Source organism: Desmodus rotundus, chromosome 6 (genome assembly GCF_022682495.2).
Source record: "Desmodus rotundus isolate HL8 chromosome 6, HLdesRot8A.1, whole genome shotgun sequence".
Classification (NCBI taxonomy): Eukaryota; Metazoa; Chordata; class Mammalia; order Chiroptera; family Phyllostomidae; genus Desmodus; species Desmodus rotundus.
In genome coordinates, this window is record NC_071392.1 from 9,960,754 (window position 1) to 9,977,710 (window position 16,957).

At 49.5% G+C, this 16,957-nt stretch overlaps 1 protein-coding gene across 1 annotated transcript in view; it reads right to left on the bottom strand.

Annotated features, from left to right (window-relative positions):
• GARS1 (glycyl-tRNA synthetase 1) overlaps nucleotides 1–2,199 on the bottom strand; it is a 40,821-nt gene extending 38,622 nt beyond the window's left edge. The window contains exon 1 of the mRNA XM_053926183.2: nucleotides 1,892–2,199. Within this exon, the coding sequence (XP_053782158.1) occupies nucleotides 1,892–2,116 (225 nt within the window). The 5' untranslated portion in view covers nucleotides 2,117–2,199. The remainder of the gene's footprint in view (nucleotides 1–1,891) is intronic.
• Between the last annotated feature and the right edge of the window lie 14,758 nt (nucleotides 2,200–16,957).

Genomic DNA, 16,957 nt, shown 5'->3' on the forward strand with positions numbered 1-16,957 from the left:
GCAACAGCATGCACACAGCCTAGCAGATTAGCAAGTTTAGAAGAAACACATAATTACATGAAACAGCCCACTAACAAGATCAGTCGTTAAGCACCTTAAAATCCCCACTCCAAGTGTGTCTTCTACTGCACAAACTTCACAATGGAGATATGTACAATGTAGAGATGGGAGAGTGTGTTTCATTTCCTCATAATAAAGAAAGGGGGGTGGGGGTGTAACTTGATGATCTTTAAATCCCTTTCCAGCTGACAACTAGCAGATTCAAAGTTCCAGGTACTTAACTCTCTATGTGTGGTCCTGAAGAATTAAGAATCCTACCTAACTTACATAAACTAACTTACATATTTAGAAAATGTCTTTATTTATTTTTATTTATTTATTTATTTTACTGTCTTTAAAAAAGTAACAACAGAGCCAACATGAACAAGACGCAAGATAATAACAGCATCCAAAAACGATCAAAGCAAAGCGCGCTGAACTGCTTCCGCAGCCTCCGGACAGATAACTTGCACTGCAGTTCCAGGCTAACGTGGCAGAGGGAGGGGTTTGGGGACGGGTTTTTTTAAAATTAGTTGTAGTGTCCCTTCTAAAGTGACGGATATGAAAAAAAAACTGAGAGTTACAGAAAAGACAAAGGAGCCACACCTAATTCAATTGGGGAAAGTGGCTGTAGGGAGACGGAGAATAAGCAGCGTCCTGATACCGACAATAAAGGAATAAAAATTAAGCCCATAGTGAAACTGCAAAATAAAACACTATTGAATCAGTCAAGCTCACACTAGCAAGAGGCAGACATTGCAAAGAGGCAGCATTTGCTGAATCTGTGGCATCTCTAGACCTTTCGATCGTTTCCGCGGGAGGGTTCCACCCTCCGCAGCAGAGACAAGTTATTGCATCAGGCGCCCGCCCGGGCAAAAGAAACCCGTTCCGGGTTTACCACCAGGTCCCCATCCCAGGCTCTTGGCTCCGCCGACTGGATGTGAGAGTCCATTCGCAACAACCTTTTCCTTGGCCTCTGCAAATTCTGACATCCTAGGAGTGCCCCGGGAAAAGGAAGGCTGCCCAGATCAAGTCCCCTAGCGCACGCAACTTCCCTCGCAATGTTCCAGCCGCAGGGCTGACCGCACCGAGTCACTCAGCAACTCCCAGTGTCCCCGGTTTGCGATCTGAAAGCTCCCTCCTTCCAAAGGGCCCTTTCGGAACCCCAAAAAGATGACAGGAGCGAAGGACGAAGAGCTCATATCATTATTAGAAGGGGGGGGAGTTCAACACCTCCCCACATCCACGTTTCAACTATTTTTATTTGCTCAGCCCGTGGCCGGCTAACTAGGCAATGAAAGCAGCAAGATGTGAGGAGGAAACACCACTCAGAGCATCCCGAAGATCAAAACGGAGAGTCTAGCCGTACGAAGAGAGAACGGCGGCTCGGAATGACTATGGAAGAATTAGGAACCCCACCACCCAGGGCGCACGAAGAACACGGCGGAGATCGGAAAGGGACGCTGAGATTACTTAGCGAGGACAGGGGGGAAACCAAAAGGGCACAGATCCCAGCCCCCGCGGGGAGAGGAGGCGCGGGCAGTCGCCAGCACCCGGGAAAGGAGAACAGATTCGAGCGGAGGGACGCAGGATGTCCACGGGGACCCGAGGGAGTCACCCAAAATGAGGGGAGCACGGAGGTCCACGGAGAGAAAGGTGAACGACGCGCGTGGGGATCTGGGTCCAAAATAGGGGAGGCGAGGACGATGCCAGGAAATCAAGAGCTTCCAGACGATGGAGAGAGGTAACCGGAGAGGTGGACGGGCGCCCACGGAGGAGAGAGGGGAAACAGGAGGGAAAGGGGAAGGGAGAGAAAGCCGGGGGCTGAGGGGACGGCGCAGACTGCCGGTACCTGCTGGCGCACCGCTAGCCTGAGAGGTGCCAGCACCTCCTCAGCCCCGGCGCCGTCCATGCTGCTCCGGGAGGCGGCGGCGGCGGGGAACGAGGTCGGGGCGGGGGCGCGCGTGCGGAGGGGCCGGCGGAGCGGGAGCGGAGGTCGGGCCGGGAGCCGGGGCGGCAGCGAGAGCAGCAGAGCGGCGCGGGCGGCTCTAAGCAGCGCCAGGCGTGGACGGGGCATGAGCCGGCGGCCCAGGGCGGTACGGCAGCGGGGGCGGCGGAAGCGGCGCGCGGGGCCGGACCCGGAGCATGATGAAATCGCCGCGTAAACGCTGCGGCGCGCGCGCAGCCGCACATTCCGCACGCGGAGACGCGGCGCGGGGTCGCCGTCCGCAGATTCGACACAAGAAACCCGGAAGGACCCAGCATCCTTCGGAGCCCGGAGAAGGCTGGGTCCTGCTGGGGCCCCGGGAGAGCTGGGGGGTGGTCTAAGGCAGCCCCCCTGCGGACGTATTTGCACAAGGATGCGTCAGGCCACACCAACGGGGTGGACGTTCCAGGACGCAGCTCCCGCCGAGGCTGCAGACTGAAAGGCGCACCTTCAAAGCATAGGCGCGCACGCGGGCATTGACCCTCGGGCGGACCCACGGGAAAACACGCTTCTGTGTCTGTACGTTGCTCCCCCTGGACCTTAAAGAGTCGTAAACATCAAATCAGATAGCGACTTAGATTCAGTGCTGCTCCAGCTCAGACGTGCCTCAGGTGAGGAAACAGGGCACTTTTGGAAGTGTGATCATGTGACCTACGCACACACACTCACACAGGCTCACATAAAGCCTCCTCACAACCACCATTCCTTAGGGAAAGTCCAGTCTTCCCACGGCCTACCCCTCAGTCTGACTCCAGCCACTGCCCCCCCCCACCCCGCCCCTCACCCCCTGCACCCTGTTATCCAGCCTTACGAACCTACAGGCGTGTGGCCTTTTGCTTTGGCCTCTCTGAACATAGTACTTTCTCCTCCACCTGGAACATTTTTTCAACTCCACCGCCCCCCCCCCCCCCATCACATCCCTAATGTCCTAGTCCCTTCCGCCTGGTTTATGCCTTACATCTGGGAGGCCTCTTGTGCACAAACAAGGTCCCATTCAGGCCAGCTCCAATGACAGGTCATCTATTGGAGGGACAGGTCGGAGACTCACAGGGTCGATGGGCGTCGGGACGCCAGGCTCCAGAATGCTCAGACCTGAGACAGCTCCACACCGCCAAGAAGCAGACCGTGGTGTATTAGCCAGGAACTGCATTTGGCTACAAGTATCGGAGACATGAAAAAACAACACAGCGCTCTGTTTTTCTGAAGAGAGGAGCAAAGGCGGGAAATCCAGGCAGGTGCAAGGCACAAGGATATTGGGGCTGAATTCTTAGAGCTCCTCTTGGCTTTTCCTTCAAGACGGCTGGAAAAGAGCCGACCACTAGGCTCACTCCTCAGGCAGCAAGGATGCGGAAGAGGAAACTGCCTGTCTCCTCGGGAGCCCCCCTGTTAGCTGCCCCCCCAACACCTTCTGCTGCCATCTCGCTGACCAGAGGGTGTCATGGTTCATTTTGTGTGTCACCTTGGCTGGGCCAGTGTTCCGATACTTGATCAAACATGGCTGGATGTTGCTGCGAAGGGACTTTTTAAGATGAGATTAATGTTTAAATCAGTAGAAACGGCGTAAACGTTCCTGCTGTGGGTGGGCCTCATTCAATCAGGTGAAGGCCTGTAGGAAAGGACTGAGGTCCTCTGAGGATTTGGTCCTCTGGCTATAGTTTGGAAACCTCTGTCTTAGGTAGCAGCTCACAGGAGATAGAAAGGATGGTGCAGGAGGGGAAGAAAAAAAGAACTGGCATAAGAGTGAAGGGAATGCTTGGAAAAGAGGAGACCTTTAAACCTTCCAGGGACAGGAAAAAGGAGATCATTTGATGTTACTTAATAGTTTACCTGCCTGGGAGAAAAGGACAGGAGGGACTGCGTAGCTGGAAAGCTTCTCTTTGGCCATCTCAGGTTGTCCCAGCATCCACCCTGTAGGATTCCGCAGCTGCCAGAGGCCAGAACGCACTCGCCCCTCCCTTCCCTTAAATGATCCTGTCCTGACAGCATGATGATGAGCAGGGAATGATGCTGCTCTCCCCTCCTGTTTCTCGTCTCTGCTGCAGTTCTGGTGGCCCTTTCTCACTCTTCTTGCCCCCGCTCATCCTCACCGGAGGATCCGGGGGATATGTTCATTGATTTTCGAGAGAGAGGAAGGGAGGGAGAGAGAAAGAGAGTGAAACATCGATGTGAGAGAGAAACATCGATCGGTCATCTGCAGTACGTGCCCCCGCCGGAATCAAACCCACAATATTTTTGTGTATGGCATCATGCTCCAACCAGCCTGAGCCACTGCCCAGGGCTCTTGCTCTTCTTATTGACTGTCTCACTTCCTTCAGTGCTAACCTTCTTCTCAGGCTATCCTCTCTGCAGGTATATTAGAGATAGACCATGTGAGTCTCCATTTCTCTTTGCACATTGGTCTCAACTTCTCCTCTCCATGTCTGGGAATGTGGCTGCAAGAACCCCAGCACAGCAGTCCCACGGGGATGGATCCCCCTATGCATCTCTAGGTCAGCATCTCCCGTACCCATGTAGCAATCCTGCGGAAGAATTCGGATTGCATTGGCTGGGTGATGTGCCTGCCCTGGGACCCACCACTATTACTAGAGTGATGAAGCAACATGGCTTATGATAAAGGAAAGGAAGTTCCATGATTGGCCCATCAAAGTTACGTGGCTGTCAGAGCCCCAGTCAGGAGACAAAAACTGCACAGTGTTAACAGGGAATGTTTAATATAAATAATGACTGACAGACAACAGAAGGTTAACTAACCACTAGGGGGTAGAGAGATCTCTAAAGAATATAGGAACAGATGAATGGATGAACAAAATGTGGTTCGTACATACAATGGAACATTATTCTGTCAAAGAAAGGAAGAAAATTCCGACACATGCAACAACATGGATGGACCTGGGGAACATCTGCTAAGTGAAGTAAGCCAGACACAAAAGCACAGACCTTGTATGAGTCAACTCATACGAGGTGTCCGGGTAAGACAAATGCATGGAGACAAAGCAGCGGAGTGGTTACCAGGGGCTGGGGGCAGGGAAATGGGAGCTCCTATTTAATGGGATGATGGAGAAGTCCTGGAAATAGGTAATGGCGATGGTGACCCAACACGGTGGATGTTCTTGGTCACACTGGATTGTGCACTTTCAAAGGGGTTAAAACGGTAAACTTTATTTACGTACACTTTATTACTTACAATAGATGAAAATAAAACAAAAATGAATACACGAGTAGTGTGTACAAGCAGCAGGCACTAGCTCTAGGCTCGAAGCCAGGCACCCAAGGAAGCAGCCGCCTTGGAAAGAAAGCCCTTCCCCAAAGCTAAGACTCGGACCCCTGGGGGAAGACCATTCAAAGGGGCAGAGGCCGGTCCAGGTTGCAAGTGGTTGTTACATTTGATTTGGATCACCGCCACATTGGTTCGGTTACTGCACACGAACGGGTCCCCAAGTCACTGCAGACTGATGGGCATACACGGTGTGACCCAGGGCACCAGGAGATACATGACATTGTGCCAGTGGAAACAAAGCTGGGCGGTCTGGATGTCTGAACAACATGCGGGTGCTGGGAGGCATCTTCGGGGTGCTGTTGACAGCCTGGGGCGCAGAGGAAACTTCAGAAGCAGCCGTGTCTATGTGAGTTTTCCTGTTTTCACTGCCTGTGGACATGGATGACAAGCCCCACAGAAGGGCATGGGACGCCCTGACTGTAGGCTCTTTGTTGGGGGGCCTTTGCATGTTTGACCAGCGGTGATGGTCTGCAAAGCTGAGAACAAGACACAGTTTGGTCTCAAGGGCTGTAAGGGCCCGGCCAGTGTTGTTTAGAGAGCTGCTACATTCCCAGTGCCCAGAGAGTGCCTGGGCCGCCCTGGGTGCTTGACACATTAACAAACGTTAGGCGTCTTTACCTATGCTTTGCCTAGCTAGTTCTTTTCAACTCTCTTATTTCCATTTCATTTTGCTGAGTTTGTGTTATTCCTGCCCTCGATATCCTTACAGTATCTGCAGCAGTGTGGTTTCTTTCTTGAGCTAATTTCTAGTTTCCTTCACTTTCTTTTCCACTGTTTTTCCTGTACTCCTCCTTCTTGGAAGCAATCATGTCAGTAAGTTTTTAAAGGCCTGGCAGTTGTTTGGCTACAGTTTTCATCTTCTCTTTGGCAGTATTTTCATTTTGTTAATGCAGCTCCCTCTTTAAATTAAATTATTGGGGTGGCATGCGCGGCATTTCCCCGGTGAGGACTCCACCTCTGCCATTTGCTTTGCCCATCCTCCCTAATGCTGGGAGAGATGCTTTACAGCTTCCTAGTTGATGACTCATCTTTACATGAGTGGAGTTTTCCCTGGCCCAGCTCCTTGCCGGAGAGGTCAGGGCAACGTTCGCTGTCAGCTGGGATTTTTTTCCTCACGGCCCAGGTTTCAGGTGTGAGTTGGGTCTGCCTTCAGTTCCCAGCACAGGCTCCTCTGGGCACCTTTGGCAGCACAAAAACACTGGCCTCTGCGGAGGACCTCTGCATGGTTTCAGTTTCACTCCTTTTCATTTGCTGCCTAAATGCTGAGAACAGAAGGTCATGTCCCTATGCCTGGGGCAGAGACAGAGCGTGACAAGAATGTCTGCACCTCTGCCTCCTAAGGAGCAGGCTGGAGCCGTGTGGGGAGAGGAGCTGCAGGCGGCAAAAGACACGGCCCTTCTGCCCGGGGTCCACATGCCCAGGTGCAATGCCACAGCGGGCAGGGAGGGCAAGGGCTTCTCCCTGCTCCTGTTGGGATCGGGGCCTCGCCAGCGGGGGCCCAAGGGACCACAGCTGGCTCTGGCATCACGTCAACTGAAATCTTGGGATAAGGGGACAGAAAGCAGCCCGACCAATGTCTGTAAGCACTCAGCTTTCCTTTTTCCGCCCACCTTCCACATGTTCCCCATGCAGCCATCAATGACAAGGCCACCAGCACCACATGCCACCACTCCGCCTGGGCCCTGGATCCCAGCTTGACCCAGAACCTGTTAAGACCCAGGGAAAGAATGTCCGACTCGGCACAGATGGAGCTGCTCTGGACTTGCCGTGTCTCGCAGTGGCCCTTCCCCCTTTCCTCGAAAGAGAGTCTGTGTTTATCAATCACGGGAGGAAAGAACTAAAATGGATCAGCTGCCAAAGGCGAACATCCTCTAGTTTGCTTTTGCTTTTATAGAAGAAATGTCGGGGTGGCATCATGCTTGAGCTCGAACTCCATGGAGACCATTTCATCCACTCAGAGTGAAGGTCAATGCAACCAAATGATACAGCCAAGAGCGATCGCCAATACCCTTACGCTCCTCACCAAAAAATAAACAAACACCCACCCACCCTGTCCGCCGTGGGTTTCACATTAAAATATGATCCATGTCTGGAAATGTCTATTTCCTTTTCTAATCTCTTCATGCACTCTAGGTTATCCTGGGCCTTGGGTCTTTGTTTAGCTATGACGAAGATGTTGTTTCAACTCAGTGACCCCACCCATTCCCCTCCAGCCAGTTGTGTGGCGTTCAGGTGAAATGCTGTCTGGAAACGTGCCTACAACCAACTCAACAGTCTGAGAGGAATTCTGACGGGCAGAGTCTGGAGAGGGTTAAATTTGGAGAGCATTCGATTGAATGGGTAAGAGGATTAGAAGTTGGACTTAAAAGGAAAGAATTCATGGAGAAGAAAAAGATGCTTTGTTGCACTGGAAAATTATAAACCTGGAGCAATTACCATTGTGACTTTGTTCGGGGTATGAGTATGAGTACCTACTGGGTGTCAAATGACGTATTTAATGTTACCCACACCCAAACAGGTAAGACTCAGGCCCAGCCCTTCAGAGCTCACTGAGCAGCGGAGAAGGTATTCGACAGTTTCACAGGAATCATCAGGAGCTGGGGTCAACAATCTGTTATATTTTCACTGCCTTTTCCCCTCGTGATGAAAGCAGTGCATGCTTATTAGACAGATTTGGAAAACAAAGAAGAAATTAAAAATCGTCTTTGATCCTGCCACCAGAAGTAATCACGGTTAATGATTTTATCTTTTTTTTGGAGATAAATATGGTTATACTGAACACTAACGTTGATGAAATGCATTCGGGGGGCCAGGGACTGTGCTAGATTCTCACTGAATCTGAATATCAGCCCTGTGAAGTGGGTAGCATCACTGTCCCTATTTTACAGATGAGGAAACAGAGGCTTTGAGGTTGACTGCCCAGCCTGGTCTTACAGCTGCGACTGGCAGCGGTCTGACAGTCCAGGATCTGTCTTATCCCCAAGCCCAGGGACCAGAAGGACCCAGCGGCCAAGGCTTTGTCCTGAGAGGGCCAGGGTGATTTTGAACACAGCCCTGTGGCTGTGACTCAGACTTGGCTTTCAGGGGGCTAATGTCTAATTCCTCTGGAGACTCAGGGCTGAAAGACCTATATACTCTAAAAAGAAAAAGGAGACGATGTGAAAAATCTTGGCCTCTTTGGGAACTCTTCAGTAGTAAGGCAAAGGCAAGGAAAGAATTCCAGGTCACACTCTGGGAGGGGGGTCAGTGTCTTGAACGGTGCCTGTTGGTGTACTGCTGCCACCTGGTGGAAAAAATGGGGTATGACCATGTCCTTCAAGACCTAAGAGACAGACACTCCCCGGGATGGAAGAGAAATACTTGGAAAGAACTTTGCAAGGCTTTGCAAGTCTTGCGTTCTCAGGTAGGGACAAGAGTTACAACTGCCGCTGTGACTCCCAAACTCTCCCCATATCCTCATAAGGCTTGGCAAAACTCAGCTATGTATATTTTCCCATGCTTATAAATGTTTCCTTTTCTGCTTTCTTACAGTGAAATTACCTCTGATGTTCACCCCCCTTAAATATTTAGTAGATACAGTAGCTCATTCTCAGGAGCTGGTTGAACGACTGGGGATGCCCAGAGAAGGGCAGAGAGTAAGTAATCCAAAGCGCCCTCTGCTGGGCCATCCGCTTCACTCTGCCCAGGACAGGAGCACGGCCTTCCTGGCGCCAACAGCAGGAGTGTCCGCACTCACTACTCGACTCAGTTCTCCTTGGCGTCCCCTTTTCTAACACAAGCCAAAGAATCATGACCATTGGTTTACGTCTTCCTGCGTTAGGTACAACTAAGTTTAAAATAAAGATATGTCAAACGCTGTGAGGTGTGTGTGGCCTGGACCTCCCATCTAAGACAGATGGAAAGTCCCGTCCAGGATGTCTCAGGTACTAGAGGACACGAGGGCTTAGTCTCAGGTTCAGGACAGGCGTGAAGAGTCTGTAAGCTCCCTTGGGTATTAGGCGAGATGGAACTTGTTCGGAAAGGGGTGCTTTCTTCCAAGAGCTTTCATCAGCTTTGAAAATGGTCCGTGACCAAACCTCGAAGTGTTTCAGGCTGAAAGTCCAGGGAGGGTGGAGCTAGGGGCACTGAAGGATGGGCCACAAAGGGACCAGCTCCACCCTCAGCTCAGGCCAGTGTGGCGAGAGCAGTATCAGATCCAGGGGATGGTGGTGCAGAAGCTGCAGGCGTGCCTGCCCCAGAAGCTGAAGGCTAGGAGAGGCAGGGGACAAGGGCGAGTCCGCTGCTGCTGATGGGTGGCCAGATCAGCAGTCTCCGGGAGCTCAGCCCTCTCCCCACATGGAAGAGGAAGCTTGTCTTGGCAGCAGAAGGAGGCAGGAGGCTACACCATCTGTATAAGAGGAGGGAATTCCCGGAGAGGAAGCCCTTTTATAAAATCCCTAATATCTCTGACTTTTTATTTCAGCAATAAGGTTTGCCACTGAATATTATTAAATCAGCCAACATTTCCCAGCATCCAGCTTGAAAACAGCTCCCTTACCACCCCTTCCCTACCATCACCTGGCCCCCAGCGCTGACTACAGAAATCCTTTGAGCTGTCTCTGGGAGTCGCTCTTCTCCACCAGACCTGTAATATTTGTTTCTAAGTCTCCCTGGCTCTTGGCTGGCTGTGTGGTCCCTGAGAGTTGTGCTTACTCCCCTTCACCTCCAACAGACTATCCTCTCGTTTTTTTATTGCCTGCAGTGCTGGCACATGTGTTGGAAACACACTTGCTAATCAGTGTCCCTGCACTGGATGATACATTCATTCACCAAATACTTACCGAGAAGCTTCTTTGTGCCAAATCAGAAGACAGGTGCTGGAGGGCACAAAGACAAGACAGCCACTGCGTCTGGCCTCTGGATGAGAGGACAGCAGCCAAATACTTACAACACAATGTGGTAAATGCTAAGCATGAAATATGAGTAAGTACAAGGAGGGAAGACTTGCTGTGATGGGCAATCAGGGGAGGCTTCACAGAAGAGGTGACATCTGAAGACTGAGTGGAGGGGTTCCTTGCCGCGAAGTGAAAGAGCATCCAGGTGGCAAGAGAAGTGACGGAATGCAGAGCAGCTCAGGTGATGGCATCCAGGGGAGGACAGGTGGGTGGAGCCGTGCTGGTGAGATAGGGCTGCCAGTGCCCATGGGGGCCAAATCATGCAGGGCCTCGCGTGTCATTTTTCTAAGGCATTTGGATTAATCCTACTGGCAACATGGAGTCTGTGCAGGCTGCTCAGCAAAGGAATGCCAAATGTCTGTGTTCTGTGATGGTAATTTTGCACCCATGTGGCCGATGGATGAGGGCGCTCGGTGAAGAGACTGCGGGTGATTGGGCCTGGACTGCAGCGAGCAGTAACTAAAGTGCGTTTCTGCTCCTCGGGGGCAGGCTGCTCACCTTGGTAGTTTGCAGGCGATCAGCTTGCCCAGGCACCAAATACAAGGCTCACCATTTCACCTGCTGTACGGTTTTCCTTATATGAGCCCTGCCTCCCTTTGGTCTGTGAAAGTATACGCATGGCTGCTCTCCCTCACGTGTGAGTCCGTATCGGCCACGGTGAATGTCTCTTTGTGGTATTATTCTTTGACATTATTTCTGGCATCTCCTACACCTGCCCACCTTAGTCCTTTCATTGGAGTCTCTACGTGACATCTCTTCTTGACACCTTTAGTTCAGAACTGTCTTCCCTCGGCTGCTCGGGTGGGTCTCCGTGGGTGACAATCAAGGTCTTTGACTCCTGGGTGCCAAGCCCAGTCCCTGGGCCATTCTGGCCCCACACCCCCCACTGGTGGAAGTGAGGCCTGGGGTAAAGGCTTGATCATCTGATCCCTGTCAAGGGGCAAATGACGGGAAACCTGATATCTCTTTTTATCTTGCTGTTGTTGTCTCGATGATTCTGGGATTTGGGAAACTGCTGTGTTGCCTTAAAATCACAAGACAGCGGGTTAATCAGGCCCTTGTCAGGGGCAACTGCAAGGTTGGAAATTCAGTTCCGCCATATCCAGCGTGGCTGGTGGACTGTATTTTCCCACCATCGATGGAACCCTTTGTGTCCTTGGTCTTAGGAGAGCATGTTTGTTTTTGCCTCGTCTCTGTGCATCTGTAAATGAAGAACACCTGTCTCTCCTTGCAAAAGCGAGGAAACACGCTCCCTTTTCAACAGTCAGTTAACGAATATACTTCCTCTGTATCTGTGGAAAGGTTTCTGAGCTTTGCTGAGATGGAGTTCATGTACCATACAGCCACCACCCTCAAGCAGATTGTCAAGCGTTTAGCTGCAATCTGGGGAAGCACCGATTAAGGAATAAACTCAAACAGTGTTCCAATTAGGAGGTGAAAGCAATGGATATGAATTGGAAAGGAAAGGGTAATAATTACATGAAGAAAAGGAAGGATTTTTATAGGTGCAAATAAGCTAAGATATTCTTCAGCTATACTGATTTCCCCATGATTATTATTATAAGGAAAGTTACTTAATATAATTTCATCAGTCCACAAGGATTTATTAAAATACAATGATCTGCCCCCCAGAAAGGAGAAGACAGTGACTATATGTATGCAAATGCTTGTGCAGAGCTTTGGGTTTTGCACTTCCCAGGATGGCCACGTGGCGGCGCCCAAGTACACATACAGTCCTCCGCCCCATTGGTTTTATGGACTCATCTACAATGCCAAGGATGAATTGGTTCAAAATACAAAAATGTAGTTGGGGAAATTTTATCTGATGCTCAACAGGTGACTACAACTTCCCTTACCAAAATTTCTTGGATTTTTAGCATCAAAATCCAAGCGAAACTGTAAAGCTAGGGCAAGACTCAAATTCCTACCTCAAAATTCACTTGAACATTTAGAAATGGATTCATTCTCTTTGCCCAAGTAACAAAGCTTTCAATATGTTCCTGCAACTTTTCTTGTTGGGGAAAAAAGCTTTCTTCTGCTAAAAGGATAACCCTTTAACTTATTCTTTTTTATAAACCAACTTGGGATTTTTTTTTCCCACCCGGAAGGAGGAAATCAATTACAGGCTCCACACTTAAGGAATGACATAGAATCTTCAAATAAACAGAAACTTCCTGGTGTGCATTACCCCTGAAGTCCCAGGACGGCAAGCAAAGTAATGACATTTTAAAGCCAAAACTGTCCAGATTTTTAGATCAGCTGAACCTCTCTCAACCTAAAGTCCTACTTTAGAGACCGCCCACGTGGGCAAACTGCAGATGAGTGAGTTCCGGCTGAGGACGGCTCAGGCTCATCTGGAAAGCCACTCCCTCCTGTCAAAAATGGTTTGCGACAGCTACACGGAGTCCAGCACGTTACTTACGAAGAGGGATACAGTGTCAGAGCAAAGCACTGTCAGAGCAAAACCCACAAGCCTTGCACGTATTCTGCAACAAGCATATTGCCAGAAGGGGAAAACCCACAGGCTAGGACTGCCCCTTCCTAACCCCAAGGCCCACCAGGAACTGCGTCACCTTGTCCCCTTGCAGAAGGACAGATTCTGCTCTCCCTGGGAGCTTAGCTTCTCTCTGCACTGATTCTGTATGCAAACTGGGAAAACTGAAATGTCACGGAAAAACTGGTACCTTTTCTCCCCTACACAGCAGAGACATTCAGGTAGTCATCCTTTCCCTTGCCCAGTCATTCAATTATTTAGCAACTCACTACTGAGCGTCTGCTCAGTAACAGGACAGGTGTGTGCTAAGTGTCACGAAGAGGAAGATGAACACTCCTCCGTCTCAAGAGGTAGCGAAACGGCCTGCTGACACGCGGTGAACCCTCCATAAAAATCTGTTGAATGGATGATCATTCCCGCCCTCTATGGCCACCCTGGCCCCGGAGGAGAAGAAAGCCCATCAACAAATAACTAAAGTAAAACTGGTTTTAATGTAATAGTAAAGGAATCAATCAAGTATTATGAATATAGAAGACCATACTTCCTGGGAAGTTAGGGACGGTTTGATAGAGGAGGTAACATTTATTTGATCTTGAAGAATAAATAAGAATTTTCCAGGCAAGTTAAGTAGGAAAAGTCTTTGGAGACAGACCAGTAACTACTCACAGCTCCTATTTTTAGCAGGATCCTGTCACTCCAGTCTGAACCTGCTTTGCTAACATAAAAATATTAACACCTATTTTCCTGGGTTTCAGTCTTCTGCTTTTGTTCTCTAGGCAATGAGAGGCTGGCAAAGTGAGATGCAAAGCAATTCTACAAAACAGATTGTTTTGGACAGAGTGGATGAAATTAATTCAAGGAAAAAACAGGATGTAGTCTCGGTTTCTTCCTGAGAAATACTTTAATTTCTTATAACTTCTAAACCAGATGGAAAATATTCTTCCTAAAAATGGTCTCCCTACTACTTATAACCCTTCCCCTGCGACACCTGGCCCCACACCAGACAGGTGTGGACTACCATTTGCTCACTTGGAGCAGATCAGGAGACCATCAAATATTGTACACACTAAGCCAGATTGGCAGAAGGACTCCAAACAGCCAAATGCAGTCATCTACTTCGTCACTATCAATTCATTAGTGATTAGATACATTGAGACAATTCTTAATTGCTTGACAGCATGGAAAATCATATTAAGCGAGAGTGGAGAACTTGGTAAGCCAACAGATTCCTCCAAATTGGAATTTGGAAGATCTCTTGTGCGTAGCAGGAGACAGACGTACATCAACACTGACACTCTCTACAATGTTTTAGTGAGAAGGCTCAAGCATTTTGTTCTAAGAAGCTACCGGCCTAACAAGACCTGCCGCGCTGTCACCCCTGCTAATGAGGCACACTTCCCTGAGTCTGTCTGACCTGTTCTGCTGCGCCTGTACACTGCTTTGACAGCCTTAAAGGAAATGAGAAGGAACAAAGGAAGAAGGCTGGGAAAGAGAAGGGGCCAAGGAGCCCAACTGTTTCCAGTTTGAGAATTTTGAACTCCTGTCCACGCTTGCATCTCCCTCAGCCTTGCAATCAAATTCTTATTTTTGCCAGCTTGTAACCACTATTGCATTTAATAAGAGGTTTGTGGCTGATGGGTATTTTTATTCAAAACTGCAGTTTCAATCTGATTATCAGGAATTGAACCAGCAAAGCGAAGCAACATTTCGATGATTTCATTTGTGATGATTGTATCCCCCCTCAAGCCAGGGAGCGGCAGACCAGACAGCACAAAGATGTGGAATTCTTTCCTCTCCAGTGTTTTGTTTGGTTTTCCGGGGTGGAGTTACGCTCTGAGGCTAATTTTGTCTCTGCCAGCCGTTTACTGAACGCCGCTTCCCTGCGGGAATGTCACAGCATCCAGGATAATCTCTTAATAAGACAAGAGAGAAATAACATATTCCAAAGCAATGGCAGACTAATTATTATCCCCGGCAAGGGAAGTGGAAGAAGCAATCTCCAAGTTTGGCTGAAGCGGACCTGTTTCTGCAAGTAGGCACTTGGGAGAGCCTGCTTTAACAACTGACTCCCAGCTGCCAAAATGAGAAGTCCCTCGTTGCTGGCATCCATAGCTAAGGAATAACGTGTTGGCAGCCAGGAGGAGTCCTCTGAGGGGCCACTGCGTGGCTTATCACCACTGTCTATAAGGAGTCACCTTGCCAGGACAAGAGCTGACGCCCCGAGGGACTTGGAAGAGCCCGGTCAGCAAAGCCCGCCTCCCCACCAGAGCTCTTGAATTGTCCTCACAAAGCATGTTATTGACAAGCCCCCGTGGGGCCCCTCGCAGCTGGGCTGCCAACGGTGTATCAGCAACAGATGTGACGATGAGACCGAGGCCACCTACTCTGTTCTCCTATGAAGACACCATTACTTGCAAAAACAACTTTTTCGTTGTCTTTGTCATAAACAAGTAGATTAAAACAACTTCACTTAAGTCGTACACAAGTAGCTTCGAAATCATATTAAACCAGTAAATAACATCTAGCTAACACCATCACTTGTCTTCAATTTTTCTCGATAATAAGATTTTAGGTAATATGATTCCTCAAGAACTGAACAATTACCCTTAAAAAATCACAGTGTTTCCCACATCAAAGGGGTTCTGCAACCAGAGGTTTGGGAAAATCAGGACTAATCAGAGCTCGCCGGGTTCCCTCGTGACAGGTACCCTCAGATTCCTTCCAGTGGTGAACGGGCATTGGGGATATCCAAGAGGAAATGTGTAAGAGCATTTTCCAGCTCATTTGACCACAGAAGCCGTTTTGGATGGAGGACCGTCCCACGGGGGCAAAATTGTACTTCCGTGACCCAGCAATTCCGCTCCTAGGTGTCTGGACCGACCCACATTTCCCAGATCCCTCTCTGGGAAATGTTGCTGCTCAAGTGTCTTTGCTATTCTTGCACGCCCCACATTGTTAATGGGGCACAGGACGCTGTAAGAAAGCAACCCCAGGGAAGGAACGGCACGTCAGTAACAACTGAGCTTCCCTTCCCACGGCATCCACCAAGTACTGTTGGGGGCAAAGCTTATGGCACCATCCATTTCCAAATAGAAGGGCCTGGCATGACTTCCGCCTGCCCAGTGTGTGTGGGAACGGGAGTGAGCTATTAGGGATACACGTCAAATCCTTTAAACCCCTCACCTCCACCTCAAAGCAAAGGAGTTTGATGTCCAAGTTACCAACATTCTGCTGTTACTTCTTACAGCCACTAATCAGAAACCCCTGGAAATAAGTGTTTTTATGGGTTTTTTCCCCACTGAGGTGAAATTCGTGTAACATAAAATTAACCTTTTCAGTGGCAAGTAGTACGTTCCAATTCCAAGACACTTTCTTCATCCCAAACGAAATCTCACACCCACTAAGTTTTCTCTCCTCCTCCCCCCAGCCCTCGGTAACAACCAATCAGCCTTCTGTGTCTACTGCGTACCTATTCTGGATAATTCATATAAATAAAATACTATACTGTGACCCTTTGTGCCTGGCTTCTCCCGACTACCATCGTGTTTCTGAGGCTCATCTACGCTGTGGCGCGCATCACTACTTCGTTGCGCTTTCCGGCCGAATGCCTTTCCCCTGTGCAGGCACACCACCTTCCGTTTACCCATTCACCCCCTGCTGGACTGGGGTTGCTGCCGCCTCTCGGCTGCTACGACAGTGCTGCTGTGAACACTCGTGCACCAGCATTTTGTGTGGGGACCTGCTTTCACTGCACTCGGGCAGACACCTAGGAGCGGAACTGCTGGGTCATGGAAGTACAATTTTGCCACCGCAATTCTCTGGCACCCTCCTGCAGTAAATCAAAGAGTTCCTGTGATTTCGCTGGCTTGAAACACAGTTTTTAATGCACCTGAAAAAGATGCACGTAAAATGCACTACCCACAGGGAGCTGAGAGAATGAATGACTGCAGCAAGTTTCTTCACTACACGCAAGACATACCTATTTCTCCCATGAATAACTCGTTTTCAGTGGGTCATCTAAGTTTCTGTTACTCAGCTGTATAGTTTCTGTTGTCTGCTTGGCCAATAAGCATTTTCACAAAGACAAGAAGTCGAGATGCCTTTTGGGAGCTCTATTATTGGGATGTGTTGCATTCATGTGAAGGCAGAAAATAATGAAGAAGATCAGTTATTCTGGAAAGATTTCCAAACATCCAGAGTTGTTCTGCAGTCAAGAAAAGCACTTC